This window comes from Brachyhypopomus gauderio, chromosome 18, assembly GCF_052324685.1.
Source record: "Brachyhypopomus gauderio isolate BG-103 chromosome 18, BGAUD_0.2, whole genome shotgun sequence".
NCBI lineage: Eukaryota > Metazoa > Chordata > Actinopteri > Gymnotiformes > Hypopomidae > Brachyhypopomus > Brachyhypopomus gauderio.
In genome coordinates, this window is record NC_135228.1 from 17,046,293 (window position 1) to 17,065,496 (window position 19,204).

The 19,204-nt window shown below is 51.3% G+C and overlaps 1 protein-coding gene across 1 annotated transcript in view; it reads right to left on the minus strand.

Moving 5' to 3' along the window:
- The window catches only part of cadm1a (cell adhesion molecule 1a), a 39,871-nt gene extending 21,288 nt beyond the window's left edge, over nt 1–18,583 (minus strand). The window contains exons 1-4 of the mRNA XM_076980234.1: nt 18,405–18,583; nt 14,253–14,349; nt 12,481–12,653; nt 4,534–4,611 (exon numbers count right to left, since the gene is read on the minus strand). Of these exons, the coding sequence (XP_076836349.1) occupies nt 4,534–4,611; nt 12,481–12,653; nt 14,253–14,349; nt 18,405–18,531 (475 nt within the window). The 5' untranslated portion in view covers nt 18,532–18,583. The remainder of the gene's footprint in view (nt 1–4,533; nt 4,612–12,480; nt 12,654–14,252; nt 14,350–18,404) is intronic.
- Between the last annotated feature and the right edge of the window lie 621 nt (nt 18,584–19,204).

Here is a 19,204-nt window from a genome sequence, read left to right on the forward strand (position 1 = left end):
CGTGGCGGTCGCCAAGTGAAGCGAGATCTGGGGAGCAGAAGACCGGTGGAGACGCTGCAACAGGCACACGGCTCCTCCGTTAGGAGTTCATGCCGAGTTTGGCCATGCTGGCAGAAGTAGAAAAAGAAAATAAAAAGTTGAAAAATTGAAAGGTGGACAACAGGGTCAGGAATGAGGGTCGAAAAACACGGGGTAGGAGGAGACCGGCGGAACGGAAAACTACAGCAAATTGTGAGTCGGTGCTCTGAAGCTTCAGAGAGGGCTCGAGGTTCTGACTTTGACGTTTGCCGAGCAGCAGCGTTGCTGTAAAGAAGAACGGGTAGGGAGTGCGAGCTGGACGAGGCGGCTGGGACGCCACGAGGCTGAAACAAACCGACGCCTCTTCCCATCATGCCTGACAGTTGTAGCACAGGGGCTGGAGCAGGAAACAGCTCAATTATGACACAATAATAACAGCCGAACAACACAAAGCTGGTTTTGCCAAGACGTCTTAATTAAAAGGTTTCACCACTAACCCTAATATAAAGTGGCATCACTAACAAATGGTGGTGTGTTATTGATTCTGGCACTGAACGCGGGAGTAGTTAAGGCATTCTGGCTTAAATCAACCAATACTCAAATAGTCACGGACACTCCCACATGCCTATAGCTTCTCTGTGCTTCATTGGCAGTGACTGCCCAGAGGTATGTGGCATCCATCATTGTGGCTCCACCCGGCCCACCGCTGTTAATCAGCCACGGACTGCAACAAACCTGCAGCCTCACAGGTGAGCAAATCCACACGCAGAGAGCCGCGTGGTGACCGCCCTTGGAACGTGGGACTACACGTCCAGAACCCTCCCTGTCCGTGAGCCAGTGTGTGTGTGTAGTCAGGCTCTGGGTCTGGGTCTGGCTGGGTTTGCCAGCACCCCGCCTTTACGGCGCCTGTCTCTGCTTAGCCATCATGGCGTGCAATCATGGCTCCCATAACAATACAGCGGCATATAAAAAAGACTTAGTGGAAGCGTCTCTCTGCGTTCTCATGATGCTAAGCGCCATAAATTCCAGGGGACGGACTCTGTGCGCCGTGTATCACAGCTCTGCAGTTGCTGTTTTCCCAGCGGTAATGTAATTGACCTTTAGTGAATTAGCACTTCCTCAGTCAGTGAGCCGTCCTTCCCCGTCCGCCTGCCGCCCCTTCCAGCTCCGCTGTACGAACGGAGGCCTATCTTGCTCGAAAGTCCTCATGTAGGGCAATTCATTTGTTTAATTCCAAAATCCGTTTACCAGATGGTGTTTATGCCATTTAAGTCCTGACGAAGGCACTACCCCCCCCCCCCCCAACATTCTTCTATCTGTTTTTTTTTTGACAGCTGAAATTAATTTATTGTCAACTCTATTTATGGTCTTTCATCAATTAAAAACAGTGGCATGGAGAATTTAATTCAGCTGTGTTTTATTAGCGAAGGACAGCGTTTGGTTAATGAGAGCGCTGTGCATTTGGGGCCGGCCATTGTTAGGGCGGCAGCACCGTTTTGATGTTGTCCAGCCCACTCTAGTCATCCAGCAAATTGCTCTTTTTAAGGAGTGGGCTTAGGAATACACTTGTCATGTTTTCTGACAGCACAATAGCCGAGGTCATCAGTCAGCCACTGCGTTTGAAAGAAAGGGAGAGAGGTTGAGGGCTGGAGTTGAGCAGGAATGAAGCAGCACCTTTGGGTCAGCGCGGGTCACTCTTATTCTGCTCCCCATCGCCACTCTGAGCTCAAAATTATGGGCAGTAATAACAAAGTGGCTTGCGGTACAGAGACAACACGACGGCCGGAGTCTGGGAGAAACAGGGACATCTGTGAACGAAACAAACTCCGAGTCTGAGTTTGAAGTCAGCCCCCTTTTCAGTGCAGCGCAAAGCCAAATATCTGACAGATGGAGAAAGAAGAGAAGGGAGAGTCTGGGGGGGTGATAGATCGAACCCAGTATAGAGAGAGAGAGAGAGAGAGAGAGAGAGAGAGAGAGAGCACAAATGAAAGGGAAGCAGGAGAAAAGAGACCAAGAGAAGGGCAGAGAAGGAGGGATGTGGAGAGAGGAGCAGAAGACAGCCAGAGAAACGCAAAGGGGGGGGGGGGCATGTTAGGCGTAAGACTCGGAGGAAGGTGAATGGCGGGGCTACAATGAAAGAAAGCCGCCATCTTTGATCACATTTGCGAAAAAGAAAGGCACTCACGAAAATCAATAAACATCCGTTCGTGAGCTGTGTTTAGCGGTGGAGAAATAAGCAACACAAATAGCAACGAGCAACGTCAGTCGCTGTTACATATGGCACCCAACACAGCTCCTCCATTTAGCCATTTATTTTTCAGTGTAAATGGCAATTTAGTCATCTCTAAATGTCACCTGCTGAAACTGCAGAGCACTTTAGCCTTGTGTTAGGGCTTTAATAGATTTTTTTAAAGTGCAGTATAGCCCATTCCATTTCTTTCATAGCCAGTTTATCAAAAATGTATTAAATTTCTAAGTGGCCTCCACCCTGGTGGACTGATAAATTCATTTGGTGTTCCTGATCTATACACATCCCTCGAGTGGACAAATGAAATCAGCCACTAGAGAGCTTTGTGGCAGGGCACGGGCCGGCTTCCCGGAGTGAAATACACAGGTCTAATAGGATGCACTTAAAGAGAGAGAGCTGGAAAGAAGCCTCGTAGAAGGAAGACTTATAGATCTGCCCCGCTAGGTCTCCAGAAACACTGCGGCGGTCAATGGCTCGGGTGGCACACGTTCACATTTATTTCGCAGAAGTCACTATTGAGAAACATGTCGCCTATCGGGTGCTGCTCATCCGCACGGCGACTGCTAGCTGCAGCGGGGCAGGAAGTGATGTCAGGCAGGAAGTGATGTCAGGCAGGTTACTTGCTGGCGTCGGAGGGCAGCTTTGCTAACGCTGAGCTGGGGGGTGTGTCCAATCAGCTCACGTCACCAGTGCTTTCATTAAACGTAATCATGCAGTCTACTCAAGCTTGATAAAAAATTTTTTTACGGATTCGCCCAAGTCACCCACATAAGCTGGTCAGGGGCTGTGATTGCACTTCTAACTGGGGGCCGTTCGGCTCCAAAGTACACACACAAGCACCAGACTGAGATGTGTACTATGTAATATAAAGAATCGCCTTAAGCAGCACCGAATATAGCCAGCAAAACGATCTCATTCGCTCGCTCCAAAGCCGTAATTGTTATAAGCAAGCAAATCACATCAGAGGCTATTTTAGAGTCTGAATCCCGCAGCAGCGCAGAACTCGCTTCCTATTATCCGAAGCTTTACGAGCTTGCTGCGCTCTCCCAGGGTGGAGGAGGTGGGGACAGACTCCACACCGGTACTCCACAACACGGGACTACAGCAGAGTGTGAGTGGAGACCTGAAAGAGCTCTGCTAATGGCAGCAGCTGGACCTGCCAAGGTTCAGAGGGTCCCTCTCACTCTGGGGCCAGACCTCATTAGAGTCAGCGTAAATCGTGCTGTAACGTACACACCACGTTACAGCAAGAACCTTTTGGATTTTCTTTTTTTGTTGTTGTAGATAATTTTTTATTGATCTAATTATTTAGGAGTTTAGAAGCAATATAAGAAAAATGCTCTAAGTGCTTCACATGAAAATGGGTGGGTGGATATGAATGACACGGAGCTTGTGCGCGAGTGAAGCCGGAGTAATCAGGCCAGCTCGGATGTGAGCTTCATCAAAACCAGAGCCAAATTCGAGTCGCTTTCCTGACCCTGACTAGAACGGGGCTTCCATCATTAAGTACTTCACTTAAAAATCAATGCCTGAATATGAACGATTCGGCTCTGGTCCAAGCGGACAACGATGTAACTGAGTGTAATCGGTGCGCCTATGAACAAATCATGTATTAGAGAAGAGAGGAACACGGGGGCTGGTAGTGGCTAACCCCAGCAGACGGAGCCCTCGCTCTCACCCCCGAGGAAACACAAAGGGGGGTCTGTAATCCTGGCAGCAGACAGGCTGGGGTACAGCTCCAGATCGTGATAAGATTAGGCAGCTGAGGAGTGAGCGGCCGCCTGCTGCCTGTGCGTGGGGAGCAGAGCAGCTCTGGCCTGGCCACAGAGGGGAGCTGAGCCTCTCACTATCAGCCAGAGAATCTTATCAGGGCTGACTAGCTACCACCAGACCTCCCTCACTCTCTCTCTCTCTCCATCTCTCTCTCTCACACACACATACACACACATACACACACACACACACACACACACACACACACACACAATCTCTTTCTCTCTCTCTCTCTCTCTCTCTCTCACACACACACACGCAATCTCTCTTCCTCTTTCTCTCTCCTTCTCACTCCCTCACACACACTCTCTTCCTCTCTCTCTCTCTCTCCCTCTCTCACACACACACATTCTCTCTCTTACTCTCTCTTTCTCTTCCTCTCTCTCTCTCTCTTTCTCTCTCTCTGTGTCTCTCTCTCCCTCTCCCCTCCTCTCCCTGACACACACACTCACACACACGGCTTTGTAGACAGGCTGGTGGAGGTCATACTATACCTTGGGTGATGCCAGGGAAGGTGGTGGTGTACATGGTGGTGGTGGCTGTTGTGGGTATAGGGGTAGTAGTGTGGGCATCTGGATGAGAAAACACAACACAAAAACATGACATACGGGGAGTAACAAAACAAAACCAAACCAAAATCAAAACTCAACACAATTATGGCAAACAACAGTGTATACACTGGGCCTGCCGTTCCATAGATAAGATACAGTATGTGTAGAGTATTGAGTCTTGTTAAGTATGAGGAGTGCTGATTTAGTGAGCTGCAACATTACATGTATACTGTCACTCTCCAAGTAATTTATCTATCGTGTATTGAATCAAAATCTAGATGTAAATATACTTTAAAGAGTTGGCCTATTATACTAAAATGTGCATGCTTCTTAGAATGAAAAGAAAACAAATAAAAAAAGAAAACAATGACATGAAAAGAGGATGAAAAATCATGTAAACAAAAGAACAATAGAAAAGATGAACATAAAAAGACCAAAAAAAGAAGAAAGAAAGGGAATGCCCATGGCATGGAGACACTCATGAGAGACATGAGCTATGCAGTCTCCTGTGGACGTGTACAGGACACTAGGACCCCAGCCTTCACAGCCACGAGGGACCGGTCCAGAGCTGAGGGGCTAGTAGCAGTGCGGCTAGTAGCAGTGCGGCTAGCAGCGACAGGCTTTATAATGGTGCCCCATGTGAGGAGCCGAGTCCAAAGCCGCCAGCTGCCACTGGCCCGTTGTGTACGGCCCGATCGGGGTTTGCCACCAAGACAAACACGCTGAACGTTAATGAAATGAGCAAAATGGAATGGGGTGGGTGGGTTTGGGGGGGGGGGGGGGTTGTTTGTCTGCGGATGAGCGCGGATGGGGCACGGACGTTGTTTGCTGCTGAGATAACAGGCGTGAAAAGTGACGCGGGCAGTGCCACTGTTTGCCCGGCACATCCAGACAGATACCACTGTGTTAACATCTGTGGTGAGGGAAATTGGCCGGCCGTCTCTCCTCCTAGCTCTGTCGTCCGCGCTCCATCAAAAGAGCTCGGCAGGAGCTCCAGAACACTTCCCCTTGCTAATGACAAAATTTCCAGGAAGAGGGAACGTAGCCAGAGATGGTGAGAAACACAGACAGTGAGAGAAGGAGAGAGATGAAGAGAGAGAGAGAGAGAGAGAGAGAGAGAGAGTAGCAGAGCTGCCTCTACAGTGGCGCATGGTGTACCACAAACACTCAGCAAATGGCAGCAGTTGCCCGTCTTTCAGCCTCAGTCAGATCCTACTCTAGACCAGTCAGAACCTACTCTAGACCAAACAGAGCCTACTCTAGACCAGCCAGAGCCTACTTTATACCAGCCAGAGCCTACTGTATACCAGTCAGAGCCTACTATAGACCAGTCAGAGCCTACTATAGACCAAACAGAGCCTACTCTAGACCAGCCAGAGCCTACTTTATACCAGCCAGAGCCTACTGTATACCAGTCAGAGCCTACTATAGACCAGTCAGAGCCTACTATAGACCAAACAGAGCCTACTCTAGACTAAACAGAGCCTACTTTAGACCAAACAGTACCTACTTTAGACCAGTCAGAGACTGCTTTTGACCAGACAGAGCCTACTCTAGATAGAGCCTGTAGGAATACTAAAGAAAATGAGATGTATAGAAAATGCATGATGAAGTAGTAGGAGAGTAATTCAATTGGTTATTTACTGATTTTTCATTTGATTGCTCATAAATTAATCAGCAGATTTAATCAGCAAATTAGAAACAATTATCTGACAAGCAACAACATTCTTAGCCTGTTTCTTCTCGTGATAAAGTACCAAGCTGGCTACACAGTGATCTGACCTACTCCCCTTGCACCACAGTTACCAGTGGAACCAACAGGAAGGATATTTGACTTTGTTCCAGCACTTTCTGACAGAGGTGTTTCCAGGTCTTGGGTACCGCACAGATTACCAGAGGAGAGGTGTTCTCTCTAACACCACAGTTTCATCAAACACTTGTAGCTTTAGGTTGTTTTTTAATATTTAACAAGACTGTTCTGGTTTTGTTTTTTTCAAAGTGGATTGGATTTTTTAATATAACACCTGTAAATAAATCGACATTTTTTTTTTATAGAGAGAGAGAGAGAGAGAGAGAGAGAGAGAGAGAGAGAGAGAGAGAGAGAGAGAATGGGGTTCAGGTTAGGGTTGACTGCTCTAATGGTAATGTTGAATAAAAACAACCCTTTTCCCTTCTTTATTACTATGATCAGGACATTTTTGACTTGCATAAAATGACAGTGTATGATGCTCAGCTCCATTTGTGTTCTGACATCATAGTGTTATGATATCAAACTATTATATACTATAACACTGAATAATGCAATATAAAAATAACTATCAGTATAAATCCATAACACATGGAAGTTGTTTTCTTACTAGTGGCTACGTCATAGGCTTTGTAAGGTAGACACATCTCCAGAGTACAGGGGAGCTAGGTGTAAAAATACCCAAAACACAACCTTCAACTTCAACAGCAGCAACAAGCAAGAGTTGATCTTCCGTAGCGTGGCTACGGACCCGGCGGGATTACGGCGCTAAAGACCTGAAGAGCCAGCACGGGGAGCAGATGAACCATGGTTCGAGAGCACCGCCGATTCCTCTGGGCCTTTGTGTTAGCACGTAAACAACAGGCGGCCCGGTGAAGCAAGGCTCTGTCATACCGCATGAACTCCGCCGCAAATAGCCGACCAAATAAATAAATAAACAAATCCCGGCCAGAGAAAGGCTGAGTGACAGGAACGTGGGGAGTGGACTGAATGACTAAGCGTGCATGCGGTGTGGTTCTCGGCATGTTAAGACCAGTATCAGGCTCAGTGGTGGGCCGACTTAATTGGCTGCATCCCGTTACGAACCGTGGATGCCCAGCAGATGTTTGGGATCAATGGTGTCAATAGCTCATTAAAACCGCTCAGCTCCAAAGAAATCTATAGTTCGCCGTGTTCCTTAGCACCGTCGCCTATGTAAATGTTTATCCGCGTGTGTCCTCGCAAACAAAGCAATTCCGCAGCGAATCAAAAGTTGGCGGCTCCTCGCCTTTGGGACGGGGGGGCGCGGTCCTGCGGCGTGTCGCTGGATGAGGGTTTATGGAAGGCGCATTATGAATCATCACACGGGGCCGAGGCCACCGCAAAACAACGCCAGTTAAGCCAGTTCCCAAGACGTCCGTGTGGCGGTTAGCAACGGGAGGAGGGCTTCTAGTGTATCGCCCGTGTCTTCCTCACTCCCTCTCTCCCGCGCTGCCTTTGTCTCTCTCTTCCTTCTCCTCTTTCTCTCTCTCTCTCTCGTTCCCTCTCTCCTCTCTCTCCTCCTTCCCAGTGGGCCACTTGGTGAAAGGGCGAATCTTCAACCTGCCGTGCCGTTTGAAGCCCGCAGGAGAGGGAGGGAGGGAGGGAGGGAGGGAGGAGTGGCCCAAACGCCAAGAGGGATAAGAGCCGTCTGGCTTACGGAGGGTCTGCGGGGAGCGCGGGGCCGCGATAGCCCAACGCCATTCAGGAACGCGGCGCGAAGACGAGAAAGTGCGTGTGTGAGTAGGGGAGTGATTAGCAGAGGCAGCTCAGAGCTGTTGATTTGCCCACCAGCCACCTTCTGTTGTTAGGCAGCTTTGCCTGTTTGCTCAAGGAGGGCTCCTGCTCGCTCTAGCAAGACCAGCGAGGGACGCGGGGAGGGAGCTAATCCCGGCAAATACTGCCATGGTTCTCGTGCTCCAGGGGGATGAGCACAGAGGAAACCTCTGTGTCCCCATCCTCCTCTCGCTAACACACACACGGCTCAGAGAGGGAAGAAAAAAAAAGAAGAAGAAGAAGAAGAAAAAAAAAAACAAGAAAACAAAACCAAAAAAGCCAACCTATTTGGATCAGTGTGCTTTTCAGTGGCAGAGACAGATAGAGGCATATGCACACAAATTCATCCCATCTGTTTTTGGGAAAATACAGCGACATCACATCAATACGTGCCAGCACTAGCACATTTCGCCTCGGTATAGAGAGTACATTCAATTAGCTACGTGCATTGCTTTTGCCTTTTGGAATCAATGGAAGAGGGACATGAGTGATTGGCATAAAATAACAGTAAGTCCAGTCAAGTCCAGCAGTGATTGGACCCCTGGAGTGATTGACTCCAATTAAAGGCTAATGAAAGGACGGCTGGGGAGCCCGCCCCCGTTAATGATCCTGGCAGCCAGACTGAGATGGATGTGGAGCAACAAGACTCCTCTGGTTTTTTTTTTTTTGGGAGGGGGAGGGGCTAGTGCGCTCCCAACAAAACCAGCAGCCTCCCAATCTGCCTCCTGCCCACATGACAACAGGAGATTGATGGGTCCCCTCTGGCCTATTAGGAGACGACGCCATGACAACGCTAATGATGAAAGAAGAACGCGCGGCGCTCGGCTCGTTTCAGAAGGAGCGGGATTCGCGTTTACAGACTAACGAGGGGGTTTACAGGTGGGTTGCATCAGTGGGCGCAGCACCCGTGCGAGCATGGCAACCGGGCGAGCGAGCGGTGAGCGCGCACGGCAACCGACCGCGCACGGCAACCGAGCAACACAGTCGCCGTGAGCGAGCACGGCAACCGTGCGGGCACGACCACCGAGCGATCTGTAGTCATCGCCTCGCTTGGGCTTTGGCCAGGACATGGGTGCTTTATCTCGGCTAACGAGATGGTGCTTACTGGAGGGTAACAGTCCACATTAGAGTCTGGCAGGGTGCAGATGCCCCTGTTTCTGCCCGTCAACAAGGGCTCACCACGTGATCAAAGGGGGGGTGTTGTTGAACGGCAGCTGAACGCATGTGGGACATGGTTACACGTGTCATTCCGCAATAACGCGACAGTTATGAAGCCCTATTCAGCTTAATGAAACAGGTATGAAGCCCTGTTCAGGGGTGTGGACAATCGTTCAGTGAATACTAATTGTGTGAGGTGGTCTTGGCTAGTAGCTATGAACACTGCTGGTTTGTTTGTGTTTGTGTCACAGATTCAGATGCATCGACATGCGTGCAATTTTCTGTGCATCGTCATTTGTCTCCCACAGACTCCCAGGAGCGTTCTGCGCTGTACGTTACCTAGTCTGATTCTTTGCATTTGCATTTCCAGCTGGGTGACGTCTTGAGAGGGAAAAAACTACTGAAGCCGCATTTGACAGCAGCCAAAATGCATCACCCAAATCTGACTTTTAAATGCGGGCATCGCGGCTGCAGCAAATTGCGAGGGAAATATCACCGGCTCAAATGTAATGGAGGCACGCGGGGCCTCGTGACGGGAACGGGGCTGCTGAGCGGTGCGACGTATGCTTTCGTTATAATGACACAGTGATGGGCTTTGGCCCACTGTGGCAGGACTGCCGATTTTGTGTGTGTGTGTGTGTGTGTGTGTGTGTGTGTGTGTGTATGTGTATGTGTGTGTGTGTGTATGTGTGTGTTTTTATGTTGTTTTGTTCCCCTGCAGATGTTTTGTTCCCTGCAGATTGGAGCTGGCTGTTCGCGAGCTGCCCGTGCTGTTGGGGGGAGTGCTGTTCTCGTCTGCCACCAATCAGACACTTCATAGTCACATGGGACAATTAGCTCCCTCAGCTCGTCTGAGGCTCGTGACCAATCGAGGCCCTTCATCACTCACGGTCCGCAGGGGTCAGGGCTGGGTGGTGCTGGATGGTGCTGGATGGTGCTGGATGGTGCTGGCATTCCTGGTGGCCCTCCTACAACGGGGCAGCGCTCTCTTCCGATTCCTGTTAAGATTTCTGCACGGCCCCTGGACTCGTGCTTCGGACACGGCCGGTGCCGGTGTCGGGGTGGCTGGGCTCGGACACAGGAGCACGTTGACGTGATCGATTGCTCGCCAGCGATGGCGAGGTAGCAGAGCACGGCGCTCTGAGCACTAGAGGAAGTGTTACGGAGATGAAACGAGAGCGAGGGTGACAAGTCGGGGTTGGGGTGGGAGGCGGGTCGCAATAAAAAGGGGCCGGGGTTGCTGAGGCACGAGGCGTCTCTATTAGGTTAGAGGCACTCTGTAAACTGGTTACAGCTCTATGTGCTGCCTCCCTATGGGCCCGCAGGGCCGCGCCACCACTGGGGCTGTGGAAGTGTGTCTCAGAGAATGTGGTTTCCCCCCCATGTAACAGCTTTAGCGCCGCCCCCCCTCCCGGTGTTCTTCATCACTTAGCCTCACAATAGTTGGGGAACAAACGCATTAGAGGGAAATGGCTGCTGCACTACATCTGTTGCGGCTTGTGTGTGGAAAAGCCAAGCGGGGAGTTCTCCCCGGTGCGGCCCGGCCCCCCCGCGCGCGGACCGCACACCCCTGATGAGGAGCCCGATTTTATGCGCCTTTTTTCGACAAAAAGTCATTCATAAGTTGAAACGTTACACTTCGCAGACTTCCAATTATAAGAGCACAGAGATATTCTTGGCCACGCTCGCTGTGGAATGGCGTGAACTTGTTGAGATGAGGAGAGAGAGAGAGAGAGAAAGGGAGGGGGGAGATAGAGAAAGGGAGAGAGAGAAAAACACATCTCTGCTCTCTCATTCCCTGACAAAGAGCAGGCAGATATGCACAGTTGTAATGGAATATTTAAAGTGTTTACTTTTCTATGAGAAATACTTGAAATGTATATTAAAACACTCTCACTGTGGTTTCCATAAGGTCATGCATCGATGGCTTAACAATTACTGTTCTGCAATGCTATTTAATACATATTCTGGATGTGTGAAAATATGTAGCCAGCTTGACAGCTTGCTAAAGAGCCATTTTGTCACTTTTCCCCTTTCTTCCTCTAAGCACGGCCCCTAATTGTGCAATTCTTCAACAGAATTTGATCATTTTTCAGACATTTGAGGGGACTTGTCAAGCTATGCAACTGAAGTCCAGAATGTGGCAGGGCCACAGTTTGTAATACGCAGATGTCACCCCATTAACAGCAAAGAAGAATCATTATAAGACTACGAAGCATGCAGATGCCACTGTTGCTGTCTTTAGAAGCAGGCTGTAGAATAGTGAAGGGTGTCAGGGCGCTGTGTTAACACACCGTGTTCAGGTGGGAGGGTGGGTGGGGATTGTCAGGGGAACATGACGCCAGATTAAGTGGTGACAGGCCCGTGCCGGGTTCCAGCGCCCCGCATTAGCAATTCTAATGCGGGGCCGAGCGTTGCGGGCCGAGTTACGGAAGACGTCAGGCGCGGCAGCAGACATCAAAGCCATCAGGCGCGGGCCAGGCGGCGTTCCCGTAGGGCTCTGTCTGCTCTCACCACGCGGGGACGCGCCCGCCTCCCTCACCCGATCCTCCGTGCGGGGTGCACGACCGTGAACGCCCACACCTGCAGGCTCTCGTCGGGGAGAAGTGGGGACAGCGTGCTGCAGTAACTACCACATTTACACCTCATCTGAGGGCAGGTTCCTAGAACATGGCAGCTGGAGGCAGATCCAAGTGTTTACTGCGCTCAAGCCATTCAGTAACTCCACACGCACAGGTGACGCACTCACCTGCACTCTTTATTACACTATTTGCTATAATGGCTTTATTGTGGAAGAAATCACAGGGATGTGAATGAAGGCAGAACGCCGAGCTGCAGCTGGTTTTCCACGCGTGAGCCTCTTTCCTTTGTTGATAGCACAGCTGTGCACTGTAAATATTACTACAGCTCACCACTTACAGACCCTCAGCAAGCCATAAATCCATTTTAAAGGAGCTTCTTATTGATTATTGTGTTCTAAGAATAAATATCAGAAGTCAGTTCGGAGAGGAAAATGGTCAGATTAGAGTGTGATGTCCTAAAGAAAAGGAAATGTCATTGAGATCAATGCTATTGACCTGTGTTCAGATGGAGCAGTGAGGGGAGATAGAGAGAGAGAGAGAGAGAGAAAGAGAGAGAGAGAGAGAGAGAGAGAGAGAGAGAGAGAACACTGTTGAGCTTTGGGAACTTACCGTACACATAGAGGATGTAGTCATCATAGGATTCACCGACTGTGTTGGAGGCCACGCAGCGGTAGGTACCGTTGTAGGACTTGTTAAGGTTCTCGATGTAGAGATCTGTGCCGGTGATAACAGCATGTGATGGTACATCATCGTCTACCTTCACCCAGTTCACCTGCTGAGGTCTGGAGGAAGAAGGACAAAGTACAGGACAAAGTGACTTCACAGAACCACAAAATCAGAGGTCAAACAAGGTCAAACATACTTCAAACAAACCCAAGATCAATTGAGGCCATGAGGCCAAAACTCACTTCACATCAGCATGAGGTCACACTGATTTCAAATCACCACGAGGGGGCCAAACCATGAGAAAACATGTATTTGAACCAGCTGCACTGGATATTGCTTTACAAACAGTTGTGCCACTCAGAGCTGATATAAAAGCACAGAGACCCTCCTCTCATCTACTGTCATTAAGTGCTGCTAAGAGCTCCCCTCCTTTCTTCTCCCAGCACCTACTGTAAACAGGGCCCGGGATGGTCCGTTTGATTCCCGCAGTGATGGGCAGACCAAGCCAAACACAAAGGAAACATAAAGGAGCCTCTAAACTCTCATCTGCTCTCTCAAGGTTCAATGGCGGCGTGGCAGCCTGGATCTTTGAAAGCAGCTTCTGGGAAGGGTTCTCCTTGTTGTTCTGGGAACTTTTTGTGTGTGTGTGTGTGTGTTGGGTGTTTCACTACTTTCCACCCGCATGAGAACCCTGAGCAGCGGTGATTGGGGGGAGGGAACTAGTGCACTAGTGGTTTCTGCTGCAGGAGAAAACAACACGTGATGGTTGACAGTGAGAGCGTCTGACGTGCAGTAGAGGAATGTGTGAGAGCGTGAATCAGAGGTTAAATATACACGTGTGATGTAAGGACGCAGGTGACGGAGGAGAAGAAACGTCCTAGAGAAAGTGCCTCACTGAGAGGGGAGCAGGGGGAGATCCAGAGGGGCTGTAGGGAAGCTGGGGTGAGAGGCGGAATACAAATGCCCCCAGAGCGCCGTGCCCAACACTATATGACAGTAATGACTGCGCTCCCTCTCTCCCGCCTTTAATGAAAATGACTTCCAATTTTCGGCTCACTGTATTGATTGTATTTTCATCTTTATTAAATGAATTCGGGAGGAGTCCTGGCTCCCTACGGAATATGACTTTTAAGGGCGGACGGGGCAACGCGGGGGAGTCGCGTGCGAAGCGGCCCTCATTGTGTTTCCACGCCTTCCGCCCACATTGACATTTCATGCACAGTTTTTTCAATTAGCGCCTATGGACGGCGTCGCGCGCCAGCAACTGTTTGATAGCACGCGGCCGGATGCCACGCGAGCACCCCGGACCGGCGAGCGCGGCCTGTGATGGATGACATCATTTGGCACACACTTGCCTCATCGGCATGCGAATGCAAATCCAGACCCGGAGACTCTCTCCCAAGGACTGATTACCATACAATTACCAGACACCAATAAAAACAGGTGCAGCTTGCTTTGCCCTGTTTTCCCTTCTTCAACATTCACAGAATCGTGTAAATATATCAGGAGAGCATATTGTTATTTGATTACGCCATTAATACTGGAGATGCTGTCTTTTTCCACAATGACCCGGAATTAGCCCACCTTAAAGAGATCTTCACCGTTATAATGTATTTGCTCAGTGTTTGCCACTACAGCAGCGCTCTGGGGCGCTCTGTGGAAGCGTCCCTGTCTCGGCCCTGTGGAGGAGGAGAGTGAATTGTAAGGTTCCTCACGGTGGTTTGCCTCTGGCCATGCACGTCAGCTCCAGGTTCTCGCCCTCCCTGGTCAGGCCCTGCGGAAACTCCACCACGATCTTCACCTCCGGTTTATCTGCCAAGGAGAGAAACAGAAGGCATGACTCCACCGTCCTTCTGGCTGCATGGCACTCTCAGCAGCCCTGGCACGCTTCAACACCCACCGCACCCCCCCTATTATTAACCTCTTATCTGATGTTCTCCGCCGTCCTGCTAAGCTGCCATCGCATATGTAGAACTAGTATGGTGCAGAGTTTGAATAAGAGTATGGTGGAGAGTAGGAATAAGAGTATGGTGGAGATGTCCACTATCATGGCGGCTCAGAACATCTCCGTTCAGTCTTCTGAACCATGGTCTCACAGATGACCCCCCCATCGCTGGCATCCTCTAGCTCATCCTCTGGGCAGCGTAGGCAGCAGGTAGCAGGGGGTGCTGCACATCGTGGGGGCTGGTAGTGTATACAGAGACTGGCAGCATGTTGCTGGAACTGGCATCAAGCAGCAGGGGGTGGCAGCATGAAACCGGGCCTGGTATCACACACCAGGAGCTGGCAGCGCGTAGCAGAGGCTGCTAGCACACAGCAAGGCTGACAGCAGGCAGCGCGGGCCGGGACTTGCATCAGCCTTGCATCAGCCGCCCCCGCACGGCCCACCGCCTCCCCATGCCACCCACCCCTGCCACCTCCCACGCCCCCCGTCACGCTCCCTACATCCAGCGCCATCCGCGCGGCCCCCGCTGGCAGAGGCCGCGGCGCTCTCCGCTTCAGCGGGGACCGGGCTCCACGGCACACGCGCGGGCACACGCGCCAGCGCTGACACTCACAATGACGGCTGACACGCCGACAGGCTCACGCGCAGGCCCACCCCGCACGGCTCACCCGCAATCACATTATGGATACCAGGGCGTGAATGGGGCCCGATGATACGGTTATGTGGGACGACCGCTCTGTTCAGGGAGGCAAGCGATCCCCCCCAAGACGCCCCCCCCGGCTCTCCACCCCACCAACCCCCCCCAACACACACACAAATGGGGTGAGTTTGGCTGTCATAAAGAACATTTCAGTCCGTCTAATCCATCAACCAATAGGGAGGAACTCAAATGCGTAATGGCAGAATGCTTATGCAACAATGCTAATAAAGGCAAATTGCAGCCTTTGGCAGAGAGGAGGGCAGCACTGCTGCCTCTAACGGCGTTTCATGGTAGGCAAACACTAATAAGCCCCCCGCTGCTCCATTTTAGCTTACATGTGGAGGACATGGGGCGGTGAAAGGAGGAAGAGGGGGGGAAACAAAAGAAAAAGCAACATCCATGTTCCACAGAGTGCTAATGAGAGCAGGGGGAGGGAGAACACAAGGAAAGAGTGAGAGACAAGAAAGCCTTCCTGGCCTTTCATTAAGCAGCCAAAGACCCAGGGAGCAGCAGTTAGCCGGGCCCAGAGGAAAAGCTTCCCAGCTGAGCACTGGGCTCTTACAGAAGAATAATAAGCATATCTCTACCAATAGTACCGCACAAGGTTCACAGCAAATAAGAAAAAAAAGAATAGAAGAGAAAAGGCAAGGCCTGGCCAGCCTCACCGTCATAAACGTCTTTTGATCCGTGACGTCTGTACTGCACTGGGTCCGCGGTGGGTTCCGGTGCTGCCGCGGGCTTGTATAGGTGAGAGTCCGGGTTGCGCCACCCGGCCCGACGCCCTCGTGCGCCTTCCGCTCGATCCCACAGGCTGACTGTAACGGCGGACCTGTAGTGCGGCCCAGAACTTGGCCGGCTTCCAGACCTGCAGTTTCTCCAAGGGCTCCAAATCTAATATCCTCCCCATAATGGGAGCTGAAGTGGCACAGACGTGGGGGCTGCGCTGGCGCCCCTGCCCAGCCGGCCGCGTGGGGGCGGGAGGGGCGCAGATTACAGATCAGCCACTGTGAAACTTCAATGATGTCGGTACAATTATGTGGCGTTTCGCCTGCACTAAGCACTGCGTTCTTCGGGAAACCACGGACATTTGTAACAGCGGGTTAATAATGTGATATGTGCCCATTTCTCAGTGGGCATCACGAATTAGCATAAAGGCACGGAGCCTTGTTGTTAAAACAAGCGAAACTCAAAGCGATTGGGTTTAGTTCCAAATCCACATAGTCTGAAATGTGGAGACCTTACCAGCTCAGGCAGAAACAGTGGAAAGACTGTTCAGCCATGGCATGTCTAACAGCAGCAGGGATAACATTGCTTCACCATTACTTCACATAAAGCCATGGTCTGGCCAGCCAGCTGGCTCCCTCGAATGCACTAGCAGGCCCTCTGAATGGCATACGGTGATTTAAGGAGTTGTTTTAAATTCAGCACATAAATAGCTTTCCTGGCCCGGTCACTAAATACAATTCTCCTACCTGCCCACTGCTTTGCTGTCAGATCTTCTTGGTTCAAGACAAAAGCTATCTGTTCCGTTCATCTACCTGGATCACGTGCCGGTGGTCCCGGTTCGGCCCTCGCCGCGATGGGCGGCTGAAGACATCTGTGTGCTCGGAGGACACGGTTAAAGAGGAGAGCTTCACCTGTTTGTCTCAGGCAGAGCTGGAGACGCTCCCTGGTCCTAGAGCTCTTATCTTCAAGGCCTGCTCATGAAAGGCGCTGTCCTTCTCGCTTTGAAGGCTCCAGCGTCTCGCTCGCTCTCAGAAGCCTCCTCTCCTGGGCACTCGGGGAGCGCACAGGCTCCCACGGTCCTGCCGCAGGGCCAGAAAGTTGCCAGTCCTTTCAGTAGTGTGGCCGCGCTCTCCACCGCAGGAGTCTCACAACTCTTTGTTTCTGGTAAACCCCGTGACCCTGGGGTGGGGGTAAGAGGTGGGGGTCGCCAGCGAGAGGAGTGGAGCTGTGCGTGGCACAGCCTTGCGCATTTCTGGGCGTATCAAAAAAGGTGCACGAGTGTTTTTTTTTTCATTCTTCAAATGAACTCCATTAACGGCGCCATTGCGAAAAGATTTTCTCCCATTGATTGTTTTGCCAGCTGCAATGGGTGAATTTTAGGAGAGAGAGAGAGAGAGCGAGAGATAAAAAATGGAAAAAAAAGAGAAAAAGAAGAGTGAGAGAGAGAGAAAGAAAGAGAGAGAGCGGTTCCAGCTCCCCCGAGCATGCTTAAACACCGTGGCTGGAACCAGCTGAATTCTTTCTGCTTTTACCCTGGTCGAGCGAAAGGGCGGGTGGTGACATGATGAGCGGATTTGGGCTGTCGGTGCGAAGGAAAGGTCAGGTGAAAACACGGTTTTTCAGTCAATGTTCCACGGGTGATGTAGCGGGCAAGGCTAGGGATGCAACACAGATACAAACATGGGGAGGAGGGGGAAAAAAAACCCTTTCCAAAAGGCTTCAGTGGAGCCAGCGAGGAAGAGCAGCACCATCGTCTAGCATCCCCTGCTCAGGACCACATCACCCACAATCCCTCTGCTCAGGACCCCGTCACCCACAATCCCTCTGCAGAGGACCCCGTCACCCACAATCCCTCTGCTCAGGACCCCGTCACCCACAATCCCTCTGCTCAGGACCCCGTCACCCACAATCCCACTCCCAGGACCCTCTCACAGGACTCTGCTGCTAGGTCCAATGACCCTACCACACAGGGCCCCCTTCCCGCACCCCACCACCCAGGGCCCCCCTCCCAGGACCCCGTTCCCAGGACCCCATGACCCAGGACCCCACTCACAGGACCCCACTCAAAGGGTTGTGCTGTCCACAGTGGGTGGCTCAGACCGGGCTGTCATGGTGTCAACGCTGCTCTTCTCAAGCACAGAGGCCTGCTTAAGCTTTCAGCACTAGCTCAGCAGTACGCTTGATCCATGTGTACTCAGGAAAGAAAAAAAATATATATAAAAAAATGCAGAGCACACATCTTTAAAATGGGATGTTTCCCTTTCCTGACAAGGCATTTTCCTGGTAGGATTCCATAGAGGGCTTGCTCTCTCTCTACGATCATAAGAACCGTAATGCTAGTAATGTAATTCTGACTGAAAGCTTGAGCTTCAATAAAGGAATCTTGAAGTCCTGGTTTAGATTAAGCATGACAGTGATTCAAAAATGGCATTTGAACAGCAGAGAATTTTTGCTATTTGAAATCTCCTTTCCACCCCAGGACCGCCGCCTACTTACACTGCACTTCCAGATATTTCTGAGCCTGGAAATCCTTGACTGCTGGATGGTCCACGACGCAGACCACAGGAACCCCGTCATCCTCCTTCGAGACGGTGAGCCTTACCCAGCTGGTCACGGTGTACATCCTGTCATACGTCACCTCCACCTTGGACCGTCCTGAGAGAGAAAGGATGAGAGGAAAGGGGGCATTAGGACCTGGGGGAGGAGTCCTGGCACTGGAGTCCTGGCACTACCCACCCCCCTGCCCGCCTGTGTTCTGAAGGGTGAGGGATTGGTTGTTGTTGTACCCCCCTGGATCTCCCCCCTGCTTGGGTTCACTCAGCTGGTTTAACAGCAGCATAAAGAATGCAAATGGGCGATGTGCAGCGACGCTAGATGTGTCCCTCAAGGATAGGTGGTACACCATAACTCAGCACATCAACAACATGTGTGTAGTTAATAGCCCGCAGCAGCGGGTGAGAAACACAGCCAGGGGGATTGGGCTGCAGTACGGCTGCCCTGCACAGTGGCAGACCCACCAGGATCCCGCCCAAACCGGCCGCTGCTTGGACGGACCTGGCTGGCAGCAGCACGGGGCTCGGAGTATTTCCCTGGTGGTGGGGGACCTGCTGGAGCCCGGACAGGTGACATACAGGACCGGGACAGGTGACATACAGGACCGGAACAGGTGATGTACAGGACCGGGACAGGTGACGTACAGGACCGGGACAGGTGACATACAGGACCGGAACAGGTGACGTACAGGACCGGGACAGGTGACGTACAGGACCGGGACAGGTGACATACAGGACCGGGAC